Source organism: Gymnoscopelus braueri (assembly GCF_963280865.1).
Source record: "Gymnoscopelus braueri genome assembly, chromosome: 14".
In the NCBI taxonomy this organism is placed as follows: domain Eukaryota; kingdom Metazoa; phylum Chordata; class Actinopteri; order Myctophiformes; family Myctophidae; genus Gymnoscopelus; species Gymnoscopelus braueri.
In genome coordinates, this window is record NC_137619.1 from 36,889,199 (window position 1) to 36,906,284 (window position 17,086).

The 17,086-nt window shown below is 41.5% G+C and overlaps 1 protein-coding gene across 1 annotated transcript in view; it reads left to right on the forward strand.

The window, feature by feature from the left end:
* Positions 1–17,086, forward strand: part of cdh23 (cadherin-related 23) — a 317,500-nt gene that overhangs the window by 143,103 nt on the left and 157,311 nt on the right. Inside the window, exon 10 of the mRNA XM_080448675.1 lies at positions 16,012–16,124. Within this exon, the coding sequence (XP_080304801.1) occupies positions 16,012–16,124 (113 nt within the window). The remainder of the gene's footprint in view (positions 1–16,011; positions 16,125–17,086) is intronic.

Sequence of the window (17,086 nt, forward strand, 5' to 3'; positions counted from 1 at the left end):
AGGAGGAAGACTGTTGTGGCTCCATTATGATTCTCCCTACACAACTTGGAGAGTTATATAACGGAAAAATAACTAAGTTGAAGCCCACTCACCTATAAACATATGTCCACGATCCGACATTATGCACTGCATCCACTGTGCACAACTAAACTTTTAGACGTAGTTAAAACACGTATCCCAAAAAACGCAATTATAATGCCTCACTCCCTGGACGTCTTTTGTCACGGACTAGGATCATTTCCACTGCAAGAAGAGGGATTGATCTTAATATATATATAGTAATATTTCTGCAGACTACACAATCAGCTGACATGACATTAACAAAAGTGGTGAGTCTCCACTGTGAACATAATGGAGGACTAAACCTGACATTATTTTCAGATTTACACGCCAATCTCAGTCACGATTTTTCAGATGTGTACAGCTGTAGGAGGACACATCACTCAAATATAATAACCCTAACAAAATTATAACCCTGACAACCGTAATTTCACTCAAACTTGTCACAATGACTTGCTGCGTTAGCTACTGTAGCTACTGTAGCTGTACATATGTGTCACAACTCTTTGTGAATTGACCACATTTGCTATAAATGTGTGCAAATATTTTTATAATTTGTATTATCTGAAATATAAATATTGGTATCTGCCTAAAAAAAATTATCAGGTTATGCTCTACTCTGCTATATGTAGAGCATAACCGATATTGGCGGGGGTACAGCAAAGTGACTGCTCAACTTATGTTATAATTATGTTTTGGGTTACAGGTAATTCGGAGATGAAAAATGTTAACCTGTGTTACAGTGTTGGTAATTAACGTGTTTGTTATATCCAGGCAACATATTTTGATTCAGTCAAAGTCAGATCTTAATTTCTTATATGCCGATCAACTCTCTATCCTTCATACTGTAGCTTAAATGAATGTCAAAATCCAGCATTTTGCGTGGTTGAAAATAAATGTATGCACATGAATCCGTCCTTCATACTCTCTCAAAATCACCGGGATGAAAAATCTGGTTTGATGTCTGGATCTAGTGTGTACCTGGCTTAAAGCTACAGTCTGTAAGTTTGATGTATGTTTTCCTTTCGGTAATTGCAACAATGCCCCAACTACAGTGGCGACTCATCCAGTGTCAAATCTGGTGTGTTATCTGCTTTAAATAACTTTATTGACATTATCAACCAGTAGGTTCCCTGCCTGACACCAGGGTCTAATGTTCTCAATGGAAGAGATGTGCTAGTTATATTGTATTGGTAGATATAATGTTGTTCCTCCATTACCTGTGCACTTATCCCTATTTTGTTGTCCTTTTATTGTAAAGACAATTTGCACCATATACGTGTACATCTTTCATCTTTTTGTTTCACTGTATTTTTCCTCTCCTTACAATACAGTATCTTGGGTTTATAAAGGGGATGACACTTACTTTGAAAGTAAGATGTGAATCCTGTCAAGTGAGGGCGCGCTTCTGAACCGACACATTTCCATAATGTGTCAATCCTGGTTTCTCTTATTATTTATCCAGCTGCTGAATTCCGTATAGAAACACAAATGGCAAACGACAGTCAAATAGCAGATGGGATCATCACTCCCAGCTACTGTATTCTATTCTTAAAGTGAGGCAGACAAACATATTGACACACACACACACACACACACACACACACACACACACACACACACACACACACACACACACACACACACACACACACACACACACACACACACACACACACACACACACACACACACACACACACACCAGCAGATAAGAAGAGCCAGCTCAATCGCTAGCCTCATTGAAGGGAGAACAGTCTATACACCTTGAGCTGACAGATCAAAGCTATCAATCAATACCTCTGAGTTTGATTATTTTCCATGTGACTGAGAGGATGAGGATCAATAGATTTGTCTGTGACCTGAGTGAGAATCTGAGTGGTACCTGAGACGCCGGTGGAAGAGCTCATTACAGTTTGTGTTGTGGTACATTTTGTTCCAGAACGTACCATAGCAGTAATACATGTACACTGTAAAGTTAGCATGAAGGGTTTTATTGTGTGTATGTTGAGTAGACTGTTGTATAACATACTGTATAGACCAGTGGTTCTCAAAGTGGATTCTAGGGACTCTCTGGGTTCCTGTAAGGGGTTCTAAATTGACCCTTACAAGTCTGTAACTCTGACAGTGTACAAATGGAACCATTTGGTTCCATTTGTACACTGTTAGAGTTAAGAGGAGACCTTGAAATTTAAAGGTTTGAGAACCACTGGTATAGACACCCAATATCACCAATGATTGACTGATAAGTGTGCATTTAGCTCTCTGATGCCAGGAAATTATTATTTTGACTTAATTTAATAAACAGTATGAAAAAATGTATAATCAGAATGTTGAACATAAGTAGCCAAAACAATCTCTCCATCTCACCGTTGCCTCTTCCTCTTTGATTTGTATTATTCACATTTGCATTTTGCAGTGCATGGAAATAAATGGCACGGAGGAACACTGTTTCATTGTATAATGAAGGGCATTTAGATAAAACATTGAAATATCGAGACATGATGAATGCTGGTGATATGAGTTTCAAGTCATGTTGTCCAGAACAAGTAAAGAGACACCGGTATACTGAATATACATAGGGGGGAAAAAATCGACAAAGTACAATGTTTAGTTTTTCAGAACTTTGTCAGGCGAAGATCAGAGAATTGCAAAGTACACTATTTACTCTTAATGTTTTCATTGCCACAGTTTGTGGGAGATATCGTGTTTGCTTGGTGCACTTTCAGGCTCCTACGCACATATATTTTTATGTGAAAATGATCTAGTTTCTTACATATTAAAACCAGTCAGCAAGAAGTTAGGGGTAGTGTTGTTAGTTAGTTTGTGTTGAAATGCTGAATTGGAACGTGGTTGCACTCTATTTTTATGACGTGACACGCACGTCGCTTAACACCTACACGACAGGTCACACAATGGACAATTGATATGCATCTAGGCTCATTCCTATGTTAATTCGCCTGGTGTGAGTCGGGAGGCTTTGTAAACTTTGTTGAGGTGTGAATTTAAAGTTGTTTTAAATCTATGCATGTGCCTGCGCTCGTTCCTGGTCAAATAGGTTCCTGCACGGCGTGCAAGGCCGTCCCATGAGCAATGCAACCCTGGGTATACAAGAGTTATTTTAATTCACTAAAGGGACGAATTCACATGCATCCCAATGCAGCACGTAGTTGGCAGTCATTTCCCCAAAAGGTTTTAATTCTCTGACGGAACACACACACTGTGCCTTCAGGTTGCCTCCTCTCACATTCATTTGCGTTCTGCCTGGGCATGTACTGCACATCTGAGGTTTAGTTACCTTTGGACCCAAAGAGCACAACTCAGACAAACGGCTTGCAACTGTACAAATACAGATTTATTGAGAAAAGGTTAACCAAGCCCTGTCGTCATAAGACAAAAAAGTGGAAATGGGCAATCTACAGACTCACAACACATTGCATCACGACACCTTGTGAGCTTGTAGATTAGCTATTTTTGAACATTTTGAAGTTTGGGAACATTTTGTCTGTTATCGCTGGTTTTCTCCGCCGGCCAAGCCCAGTCAATGCGTTTAGATCTCCCCAGATGTATCAGTAGTATGCGGAGATCTCTGATTGTCTGTCTACACCTGACCAGAGTGATAGATACTGTACACAAACAGTAGTGAATTTATCAATGGTGTATATGCGTGCGTGCGTGCGTGCACCTCGGTGACGAGATGATGGAGTGACATGAAGTCAAAGGAGATGTTTTTCAATTTGACTCTGGAAGCCAAGCTTGGCTATAGTCTCCCTGTCATGATGACAATTACATTGCATGTCATAGCCCACATCCATACATTATCCGGTCATACATGGCTGCCGCTGTCAGTACTGCCAGTATTGCCATGGCAACGCCACTTACCAATCAAGTTTTGCCGGGCAATACGACTTTTTCACATACCATGCATTTATTTCATTGAGAAGACTTGAGGAGGCAATAATCAGACAATAGACAGACAATATGTTTATGTCATTTAGAAGACTTTAATGAAAACCTTATTTAATCTACTACAATAGCATATTGAAAACATTCAACTTTTCAATGAATTACTGTATATATGGGGCCCTATTTTTGCCAGTGGCTTACCCGTTATGGCAAAGAAGTTTAGGGATAATGGGTAAGGCACCGGCAAAAATAGGGCCCAATGATATGTTGGGCCATTTGAGTGCCCCTGTGCATGACTAGCACAGCAGTGCGCGTGCACTGTTGTAGTAGAAACCTTGAACGTTTCTTACCTTGGCTCCCTAGACAATGTTCAAATCTGCTTGTCAAAATACATTCATGGGTATTGCCAGGCTACTGCTTAGCAAGGATGCTGAGTCTCTGTTAACGGTACGTATTTTCATAAGGTAAATGCATGGCTTTCATTTAGCTGATTGCCAAGGGTTGGTCTGTCTGTCTGTCTGTCTGTTATATCTAGTAGGCTTGGATATTATTACTGTGGTCTGGCTTATTTGTCTTTGATTGTCTGTACCTATTGGTTGCATTTGGACTTGTGGATGGGGGGATAGTAGTATATGGATGGAATCAGTAATATTGATTATGTTGATTAATGATTAACAAGACAGGTGGTGCTTGCTATGAATGAATGAGGGGATTAATTTGTATGTTTTTTATTGTATTGTGCTTCAAGACGCACCCCTTATGTGATTATAAGACTCAGAGAGAGAGAGAGAGAGAGAGAGAGAATCATTACAGAGCCATGTAGTAGGTTGCGACCAGAACAACACCACCTTTTTCCTTAACAGAACCTCAGTTAACAGGCAAGTGCCTGCCTTTTATGCTCAGCTGAGCTAATGAGCCAGCCTGGACTATACCATTCAAAAGAGCTGTATTCTAAATCTAGCATATCATAAATAGAGCATACAATACATACACATACAATACATAAATAAACACCATACATACTTAAATACCCTTAACCCCCACAAGTATATTAAAACTCTCACTGAACTACAAAATATGCTTTCCTCACTACTACAACAACCATAAGCAACTAAAAACACATCACAAGCCCCCCTCTCTGCCATTCTGACTTGGTCCAGCCCAATTATACTGGACAGAATAGCTCAACTTGAACAGTAACTGTTAAGATTCCAATCGTCACTGAACATTACATATCGTACACTTCTATACATATTGCATTTAAGTCTATAGGGCATAGCAGTGGCAGCCATTTTCTTTTTCCACTTCAAAATACTCAATGCATTTTTCCCATTGACATTTCCAAAAATATTTATATCAATTAATTTAAGCCTAGAATCAAGCCATCCAGGGTCCTGGTGAATCATGACCATAAAACGTTTGATTCTGTGAAAAAAAACTTTTTTTAAACGGCAAAACAAAGGGTATTTATTAAATATAGTATATCATATAATTAAATATAATTGAAAAAAAATATATTTTATGGTCATGATTCACCAGGACCCTGGATGGCTTGATTCTAGGCTTAAATGAATTGATATAAATATTTTTGGAAATGTCAATGGGAAAAATGCATTGAGTATTTTGAAGTGGAACCAGAAAATGGCCGCCACTGCTATGCCCTATTGCACTCATTCCTATTATACGCATTGCATTGCTCTGCCCATCCTGATTACCACCAAACATTTCTGTCCCCAGGTGGAACTAATTAGCTGAGTGGCCATCTCAACAAGACAGGAAACACAATTCAAAATGTTCAGTTAAAAATGTATTCAATCAACAATAAAATCAGGACATATACATACAACTGCACAAATTAATAAAGTGCCAATACCTAAAGTGCCCATATGCTGTGCAAATATCGTTCAAATACTATAGGTTAAATTGCATGTGCAAACATAGTAACAGAGGTCCTCTCTGTTACAGGGGGATAATCATAGAGTGAGTTGTGGGAACAGCAATCAGGTAAACTTGAACTCCTCTCCAGGCTTGATGTCAGTAAAGAAAAGTAACATTACATTGTATTTGATGTGCATATCTCTCTAGTCTGAGCTGGGCAGTGCGTCATTGATGTATCAGCCACGTCTAGGTCTCTGTTCTGTGACAAAAGTGAGAGTGAGTATTATGTTTGATAAAGGCCAGCAGTATTTTTAAACTGCTCATTAAATATGACCATACTGGGCGTGGAGCCTAATATTCTGTTGTTGCATACTGTATGTCCAGTGGACCGCTAAAATCCTACAATTACCAGTCAAATGTAGCGTCCCAATCCGACCCCGACAGTGTATTAGATTCGAATAGGCCAGTGTGTTTCCTAAACTTTGGGTTGGTTACGGACCCTTTCTTAAGGTTGTGTTCTCTCCTCCGCGTCATTAGTGCCCATACCCTAGGTGGGGTTGGCGAAAGGGCCTTTCTGTGTGGAGTTTGCATGTTCTCCCCGTGTCTCCTAGGGTAGGTACCCTCACAAAAACATGCAGTAATCCTGGTCACTATACTGCCTCCCCCTGGCCAGCCGGGGCGCCTGATGGAGGGGAAGGGAACTGGTTGGAATAACGTGTTCCTTCCACGCGCTACGTCCAACCAGGGAAACTCTCCCCTGTCAGGTGACAAGAAGGTCAGTTGGCTCTCATGCATTGAAGGAGGCATGAGCTCGGCCCTGGCCTCCCTAGGTTGGCAGAGGGAAGGTAGTGCCCAGGATTACATAGACAATTAGCACTGGGTGTAAAAAATAGGGTTACAAAATCGTGGGATAAAAATTTTAGAAAAAAAAAAAAAAAAAAAAGTTGTGCAACCCTTAAGTAAAATGCATGGCAATTCTATGATATGTGTATTCATTTTTGCTATACTGGTCTGTTCAGCTCAGATGCTGTGTGTGGGGCACCTTGCCCCCACCCCCTCTTCTCGCTAACCTGGACGTATACAGGATCTGAAAATGCAGCATTGTGCTCTCTGGCAGAGGTAATCTGAAGACGAATCCCATGTCTTGTAGTTGAATCCTCGTTTCCCTCACTTCTCGAGTTCCCTGAAGCTCTCGCTTAAAAATTCGGTTGCAGCGAGAATGGCAGAGGTGTTGCTGAAAGTGACCTACACATAGTGTGACTGCTGTGATTTTTCTCGATCACTATCACTTGCGTGCATGATGTGGAAACGAAAATACAAGAGGCAGAGTTTATAAATGTTGGCTTCGCCAAGGCCATTCGAAATGCAGATAAACAAATTGGACCGGACTGGAATTGCTGACGTTATCTTGCTAGCCCCAATTGACATGAGCCTGCGAATCGGAGATTCGCGCGCGCGCGCGTGTGTGTGTGTGTGTGTGTGTGTGTGTGTATGTGTGTGTGTGTGTGTGTGTGTGTGTGTGTGTGTGAGTGAGAGACTATTAGTCACATAGTGAGGCAGAGTAATCGAAGGGAGAAAAAGTGGTGATGATAGATCAACATACATCCTGTTTGCCATAGAAACATTTCCACCACATACTTATGTGAATCTGGGCTTTCTACTCTAGTATTAGACTAAATGCTCTGCAGGACCTCAGAATAACACTTACAATCCCACCAACACATGACATCACACTGTCAACAGCCTGCAGCTCTCCCACAAAGAAAGACATGTTCATTTTGTGGACAAAATAATGAGTAATCCAAGAGCTACAGATTATATACTGTATTTTTGTCACCTATCCCCCTTTTGTTTGTTGTAGCATGAAGGCACACTTGGACTCTTGAACTACACTATTCTATTGGAAACTTGAGGTGCCATATGTATTTTATTTTAGTTTTCATGCATGAAAAAGCAATATCAATTATTTTTCATTTTTCAGAAAATGAAGCTATTTGAATTCCTCCTGCTATTTTATGATGAATTCACTGACACAGACCAAAGAATCGTATACAGCCTTGACGCCATAGAAATAAATATTTCATATCTGTACTAACAGTGAGTATACTGTAAGTTAGTGCATTCATGAAGCACAATGTCATCCATGGCAACAAGGTCAGCCGTTCCCATAACTTTAGATTTCTGCCCAGTCTTTATTCACACATTTGTGATTTTTTTTTTTTTTAATGCGGGGAACGTATCTCATGTGTGCAAATCTTGTATATTTTTAAAGCGAACATTTATACAATATTTTGTCCCAGGGACCACCAGAAGCAAATATTTGAGTTACAAATGTTCACTTTAAAAATCTATTTATATTCAGAAGATTTGCACAAATGTTCAAGATTTTTCAAAAAATAGCAGATCTACAAGCTCATAGCGTGACACTCGGTGCCCCGCTATGAGCTTGTATATCTGCTATTTTTTGAATAGCCAAAGAAATCTAAAAATGACAGAGATGCGTCCCCGGATTTAACGAGTTAAGAGAAAATACACACAATAGCCACTGTACGATTTTAGTGCCATTCAAGATAACTTAGTTGTAAGAATAAAATAGGGTCCTTTGTGAATACGGCCCCAGATTGTTGCAGTCACGTGCATCACATCAATCCAGTGCTCGAAACATAGTTATTACTCTATGATCTTGATCATCGCTTTGTCTCAGGCTATTTTTCACCGAAACTTTTTTTTGAGCAGAAACTTCTGATAAAACGTAGTTCATTGAGTATTCATGAAATGCAGCTCGTCTGCCAATGGCAAGACACCCACGGGGCCATTATCACCGTGCATCATACACACATCACACACACACAAACACATACACATACACACACACACAGACCTCAAACAGGAGCTGTCATCCAGTGAAGGGTGCACGCAAAATGCATGCAAGCATCTGTCTATTCACCTGTTCATCTGGCCTGTAACGTGCCTATTGGAGACAATTACTAAAAACCATCATAATCATCCTAATTTTCCTGCAGGCATAATCCTTAACCCTTTAAGACCGGGAACGCATCTGTGTGTCATTTTTAGATTCTTTTGGCTATTAAAAAATAGCAGATATACAAGCGGCACTTTAAATCGTGAAAATTTGCGCACATCTTTGAATATACGTATTTTTTAAGCGAACATAATGTAACTCAAATCTTATTGCTTCTGGGGATTCTACAAATGTCTAAAAAAAAACGTATTTTGCTATAATATCAGTGGTTCTCAAAAATTATATGTATTTGGCCGTAGACCCCCATCTCAAAATATTTTGTTCCAGGGAGTCCCAGAAGTTGTAACAGAGTTAAAAATGTTCACTTTAAAAAATATATATTCAAAGATTTGCAGATTGTGTGTGTGTGTGTATCTACAAGCTCGTAGCTTGTACAGTATATCTGCTATTTTTGAATAGCCAAAAAAATCGGAAAATGACAACAGATGCGTTCCCGGTCTTAAAGGGTTAAAAGTTACAATAATTTGTGTACATTTAGCGAAGTACACAACGTCTTTTAGCCCCCAAGACTGTGAACGTTGGCTGCATGCCATATCACATTACCGGGAATATGTTCCCATTGCCCCCATGGTGGCGTCAGAAACTAGCGAAAACACTTGTCACTGACTTAGTCATGGCAATTACGCTTGGAGAACTCTTGCTTCGGCTGCCCTCAAAAGCTCATTGCTGTGAGAAAGTCATTGTCATCCACTTGTCTCACGCCTGGTTGGACTCATCAAATCAGATGCCTTTTTTCTTTCTTTTTTTCCCTTCTCTCTCACATGAACCCCCCCCCTGCCCACCCCACCAATATAATAACCACACGTATGTTTTTCACTTTCGCGACTCAGTGCACTGAGCCTCTGCTTCTTCTTTCTTCTTTGCAGCCGTTCTATATTTCTCTCTCTCTCTCTCTCTCTCTCTCTCTCTCTCTCTCTCTCTCTCTCTTTCTCTCCCGTTCTCCCGTTCTCGCTTTCATTCTCTGAAAGTGGTGGAGGGAATTCGAAATGAGCATATTCTTTCCAGAAATCGTGGCCACTCTCGAGTTCTCATGATACAGGGATTTAAATCTATTTGTGAACACGTAATATGAAATGCAGCCCTCGGTCATTTTATTACTGTGTTGTTGTTGGGATTATTGAAATTGTAGCAGCAATCTGTTTGGATTATGGGATGCTTTGGTAATTCCAATACAAGCAATTGCGCACAAATTAAATTTGTCACCACAAGGAAATAGAAAGTGTGTTTGTGCGTGTGCGTGTGTGTGTGTGCGTGTGTGTGTGTGTGTGTGTGTGTGTGTGTGTGTGCATACAGACGCGCTTGTGGAAATCATTGCATGTTTCTCATTTTCCAGTCCACTACAGTTGGTAATGTGAGGGCTTGGCCAATCCACTCCAACTCTCACTTCACAGTATCAACCCCTGCAAGTTAGCAACACACACACACACACTCACACACACACACAGAAATAGAGTGTGTGTGTGTGTGTGTGTGTGTGTGTGTGTGTGTGTGTGTGTGTGTGTGTGTGTGTGTGTGTGTGTGTGTGTGTGTGTGTGTGTGTGTGTGTGTGTGTGTGTGTGTGTGTGTGTGTGTGTGTGTCTTCCTTGCTACTGGTTGCTCAGTCAGGTGAGTGCCCAGTCATGCGGGCAAGGAACGTCTGTTGGTGAAGATTGGCATTCTGGTCAGGCCACTAGAGCCGCTGAAACAATTTAGAGACGTAGCACCCCTCGCTGTGTGTGAACCAAACGAATCCGCTGCCCTACGATGCCACCCCAACACATGTTCCCAAAGACACACGTCAGTTAATTAGCCTATTTTTGTACTCAACTCTGATATTTCTTCCACTTTCAGTCTCAAAATTGCACAGTTATATTCAAATGTTTTATTTCAGTTTTCATCGATCAAGCAATGACAACAAGAAGGCAATTATCAAATTCAATATAAATGAAAACTACAGAAATAACAATAATAACCCACCCACTCTCCCCCTGAGAGACTGGCCAAATGCCAGTTCAATTGGAAAAATTAATCGCTTCCTTTCGTGTCCTGTTATCACTGTCCCTTTTCATTGTTTAGCTATGTTATACAACAAGTAACATGTAAAATTTCAGTACAAAGTGTGCCACAATGTCCTTTGTTTGTTTAGACTCTGTTTCATCCACTTTTAATTGTTCACTATACATTTGGCTCTTTAGAGCATATTTATTTTCTTTCAACAATATATTGCCCACCCCTATGAATAGTTATATCAGCATGCCCATATATGGGCAATTGGGCATATACTGACGACATCAGGGGTCTGCTTATATGGGAATAAAAGGGACAAGGACTGACAAATACAGAGATCTCCATATATGGCCATAAAAGGGACAAGGACAGACAGACACAGCTCTCCATATATGGTCATATCAGTCACATCGGCGGTGGCACGTACGTGTCGAACTCGACATTCACGCCCCGAACGAAATGTACATACAAACACCAACTGAAAATGGCACAGTTATGCATCAACACTGTTTACCTTTGGTTGTCCAATGATTGATATTGTACCAGTGATTGTCTCATAGATTAAAGAGAGACTTTATTTTTATTCTGGGAAACAATCCAGTCCATTTCTTTCACTAAAGGTATGATTTATTTTCTGTTGCCAGAAGTGTTAAGCGTGTTTCCCACAAAATCGCCTAATGAATCACTACCTTAAGTTGTTGATTTGTGTTTTTTTAAATGCAAAGTGTTTCACAGTTTCACTAGCACAACAGCAGCTACGATGCTTATTAGAAACACATTTTTCTTCATTTTCTCACTTTCACCGATAATGTGGCTGAATATAAGCAGCAGTCTCTGCTGTGCTCCTTACCTCCACCTCACCACCTTCTCAGCCTAATTACCCGAAGGCAGTGCTTTGTCTCCTGGCCTCACTGCCCTCCACTATGTACCCTTTCTCCTCCCTCTATACCACAGTTCCCCCTTCCTTCAGTGTCCTCCTTGGCACAGGGGCAATAATACAGAGAGGGGAGAACACAGGCACAGAGGTTAATCTGTTGACCTGGGCCTTTGTGCAGTGTATACTTACTGCTCTAACCTATTACTCTGGAGTCCACACCTCAGCTATTACTACACGCTGTCTGAAGAAGAGGGATTCTTAATCCCGCAGGTTGTATCGCTACAGTCACAGTGCAGCTCCAGTCTGTTAGCACGTGGCTACTGTATGTGATTATGGCCTGCCGTTGGCTGTGCCAGCTGTCATTTCAATTCAATTCAATTCAAACTTTATTCCAGACACTCAGGGGGTTCATATTGCATACAGATAAGACATACAAATATAAGAAAATAAATAAATAAAAATAGATAAAGTGTATCATACAAACACATCATACAAACAGTACACATATGCTGAATTATTAGCAAACAGGATGACGCTACCATCAAATTGCCCATCTTTGATAGTGGTTTAGACCATCGGTTTTCAACCTTTTTCATATCAAGGACCATTATTTATTCGGCATTTGAGCCACGGACCACCGTTTGTTGATTTGATGATTTTGTCAAAATATCAATTATTTATTTCTTCTACATTCAATTTTTTTTTATTTTACACTCTCAAGAGTTAAATGAGGGTCCATTTGGTTATCAACTCTCCATCATTTAGCTGGGGACCACCTGGAAACTCCTCAAGGACCACTGGTGGTCCCCGGACCACTGGTTGGGAACCACTGGTTTAGTCAGTAGATAGGTAGATTTCTTTACATGAATGTGCATTCAAATTTTTTGCTAGCCTATATTCATTCTAGGAAAGAGATTTGCTAAGCAGGTGTGCCATTTTTCAGCACTGCCCTTATCAAGTAGCGACGGCCTTTTTGCCACTTTCGATCTGTCCCGATTTTGGGCAAAACTATCTATGCCCAATTGGGGGGGGGGGGGGGGCTGTCACAGTCTCAGACATTGTTCAGACTAATTGAGAAACCTGTGAACATTTCCACCTCAGAAGATCACACTTCTTGAGAAAGCTTGGCCTTTATTTCTTCCTGTGATGCCTGCCCCTGTTCAGTGATCTCTGGTGATGGCAGATCAGCTTTAGTCATTTCCAATGAAGATGTCTGCTCTTACACCTTCGTGTCACTAGCCAGAGGGAACTCGCCCATGCAGGGTTTGAGGAGATGACTCATATAGGGAAGTAAATTGGGCATCACACACTCTGTGATGATGTGGTCAAGAAGAGGAGTAGCCATGTTTCATCTGATGCACTCTTTTCTCTGGTTTCTGCTGGAGCAGGAAGAAAGGCCAAACTCGCAGGCGATCAAAAAATGTGATCCTATGTTCTACCTGACTGTTCACAAGATTCTCAATTAGCCTGAGCCCTTACTGTGACTGTGATACACTGTGTCACATGTATCTCAAATGACAGGTCAGAATTATCAGCGTGGTCACATTTTTCATACTTGGTGAACAGTCACATTAAGTACACTCGAGTACTATACTTAAGTGCATTCTTGGAGTATCAACAGCTGAAACTATACTTAAAAATAATGACAACCTGACAACCTATATAAATGTAGTGAAGTTAAAAGTATATTCAAAAGATTCACTAAAGTACCGTATTCAAGTAAATGTACATTACTACTGTTCACCACTGGGCTTTATGGTATATTTACAGCACATTTAGGGACAATTAATCGAATAATCATTTACTGATAATTCGTTTTTCCATATAGATGTTTTCCAAGAAAACAGCCAGGTTCAGGTGAGAGAGTAAGGTCAAAATGATACCTGAGTCGCTGAGTGCATTGCCCACAACAACCCAATATTGAATAAATTAGTATAATGTTATCAGCATATACGTTTTTTTTCAAGGCACTGTACGTGCGTACGTGCGTGTGATTTGGTGGTTGTGCTGGGAGTGTTTTGAGGCCACAAACAATCTTGCTTAGGGGCCTCCAAAATCCTAGGGCCGGGCCCTGTTAAACATAATATGGCAAATAGGTGCAGTAGAGGAATTTGTAGGCATCAGTGAGGCATAATTGAATTAGCTGCGTGTAGGTTTTTCTATTCCCGAGCCCCTCTCTCTTTCTGCCCCTGTCCACTCCCATTGTTTGCCTTCCACCGAGCAGATTGCTCTGATAACATTCACATGTATGAATAGCTGCTATCTGCAGATTGCAGGGGGGGAAGGACTCTCCAGCCCCTCACACGGCAACACATGTCGCAGACAGCAAGGAATCTCAATCAAGCTTGTGTGGGCATTCAGTGTGCTCGCGTGGCACAAATAATTGTCATGTCTGAGTTAGAATAATGGAGGACTGCTTTAATGAGATGACAGGAGCAGAATAGCAGTGAGGGGAGGAGGGGTAGGGGGGGAGAGAGGGAGGGGGGGGGAGAGAGAAGAGAGAGATGGGGCAGGGGGCTGAAGGAATAGATGAGAGAAATGTATGGTGCAAAGCGGAGGGAGGGGAGGTAGTGAAAGGTGTGCAGACTTTGAGGGTGGAGAGACGATTGCGTCTTCGTACCTTGTTTGCCGTCTCCATCTGCTTGGTGTAATTAGTGGGCAAGAACTGCAGACACCATCTGCCTGAAAGGAGGAGAATGAGATAGAGAGAGAGAGAGAGAGAGAGGAGGAGAGAGGAAGAAAGACAGAAAAGAAGACACGAATAGAGAGGGAGAGAGTGAAAGAGAGGTGGTGACAAAAAGAGAATTGAGCCAATGAAGAGTGAGAAAGTGCATGGGGAGGGATGGAAAAGCAGGGGAGAGGGACGAGAAGATGTGAGAACAAGACTCAGGAGGATGTCGTCGCTAACAGGTTCATCTGGAGCTGTGAGGAAACGTTGGCTGGAGCTGGAGCCACTTCATTCACAGAGAGAGTGTTCTTAAAGATGTGCATTACTCTTGAGTGTGTAGTGCATTATTGCAATAATTATCATTGAATATAATCAAAGACTTTGAAACAGATGGTGCATCTTTCAGTTGATTTGATTCCAAAGCAAATTGACTTGTTTTAAAATATGTCCCCTGAAACAAGTGATGACTCTTTCCTTTTTTACTAGGAGATTGAAACTTTAATTTAAACTGCTGACATTCAAATGGAACTAGAACGATGGCACTCTGCAGAACAACACGTGTTCAGCACCCCCATTTTTGTTTGATTGGACTAATAATCTATGGTTTGCATCTTGTGTTTCTCATGTCCTCTTATGTCTACCAGATACATAAGTTACATGCAGTTTGATCAGAAGCCACGCCCACACCACTCCCACCTTTGGCCACTGAGTATGAGAAGTGAATTTCCACCAAGTTTCATGCAATTATGTTCCTACATTTCGGAGAGATCCTGCAGACAGAGAGATAAACTAATTGAATGACAAAAACATGAACCCAGTCGAAATCCTTGGAGGTGGAGATAATTAGGTTACTCTATTAGCAATGTCTTTCGAACACTGGTGGAGTAAAACGTTTTTACGCTGCAGATTTTGGACTATTTTTCCTATCTTTCTTTCTTACACCGATACTAAAAAAAACGAAAACAGAAAAAAGGGCAAAAGCTTCATCACGATTATGTAAATATCAGCTTCAATTTACATTTTGAATTGACGGAGTCCAGTGTGAATTGACCCCCTGGGGACATGGGGAACATGAACTAACGATGGGAGGAGGAGGAGGAGGTGGTGGTGGGGAGGAAAGGCTGATGGAGAAGAAGAAGCAGAGGAAGGGAAGATGACAGTGACAGATGAGACAAAGTGATGCAGGCGTCAAGCGGACAGGCTGAAGGCAGTGGGTCAGCACAGGGCAGAGAGGAGAGGGAGACGGAGGCAGCATAACTAACGCTAGTATCCATATTACATGATGAACACACGCACAGACACATGCGTGCACACGCACACACCTTTGCCCATGCCGTCTTGTCTCCAGTGTTTCCTACTGTACATTCCAATGGTTACCTTAAATTATTCACCTGACCGCATTCTCACGTCCCTCTGAATTTCGTGCAGTTCCTCCTGCTGTCTGTGGTCTTCCTGATTCTCTCTTCCTGTCTCTGCCTCTGTCTCTTTCTCCAGTCTGTTTGTTTCTGTCTGTGCGGCTCGCTGTCTCTCTACCTGTCAATCTGTCTGCCTTTCTGACTCTCTCTCTCTGTCTCTCTCTCTATCCGTGTGTAGGGAACTCCAACAGTGTCTTCGCCCTGGACTACATCAGCGGCTCTCTGACAGTGAACGGTCAGCTCGACAGGGAGAACCCGCTTTACTCAGCAGGATTCACCCTCACTGTCAAGGTAAGCCATCCTGAAGGGACGTAGATATTACCACCGGCCCAGGAGAGGGATTTGAGTTCCCCGGGGTTCGATATCTTTACTGCATTACATCAGCACCGTCTCTAGCTTTGATACTACACTCAAACACAAAAGAATCCTCCAATAACCTATTTCCGATGATGTGCAGGGGTTGACACTAGGGTTTCAGAGGCACTTGCCCATCGGGCAAGTACAGGTCATGTTCTACTTGCACAAAGGTCATGCCCACTTGCCCAAAAAGACAATTTTCCATTATAAAATGAGAGGTAAAGTTGCGCTTTTATAACAAATTAATGTTAAATCCAAATGGCAACAGTCACTTTGAAAAACCAGAATGAGTGCAACTGCTAGTTGTAAAAAGGTATCATTGTTCTTCATAAATAGCCTATAATATTTAATGAAGACGGAATGCATTTGCCCGTCGGGAAACCTGAAAGCAAACTCCACTTGCCCGAAAGTTTTATTTACTTGCCACGGGCAGTCGGGCAAACGTTAGTGTCAACCCCTTATGTGAGACAAACGCATTGCACGTTAAATGAATATTTGCGGTGTGAGATCCTGTCATCATCCCGTCACCATACTATATGTGATGGTGTGTGTGTGTGCTGTGTGAAAGTGTAAATTGCCTGTATGTGACACACAATACCCGAGTTAAATTTAACAACAGGATTCCTCGGCAATTAGATTTGTAATCACAGCACTTAGCGTTGATAATGATGTGCGATTCACAGCCTAATGTTTGGGGAAGGGGAAAACCACATGGAAGGACATGGAGCAAACGAGGATGAGGGGATGAAGGAGTGGGATTTGGTGTCCTCAAAGGTGCTGAGACGTCCTTCTATTTGAGCCAGCTCCCTCCCGCAGAGCTTAAGTCTCTCTCTCTTGGCTTTTCATCATGTGGAACCTGCCCTCTCGCCCCTGGCCCTACATCTTAAAATCCTCGG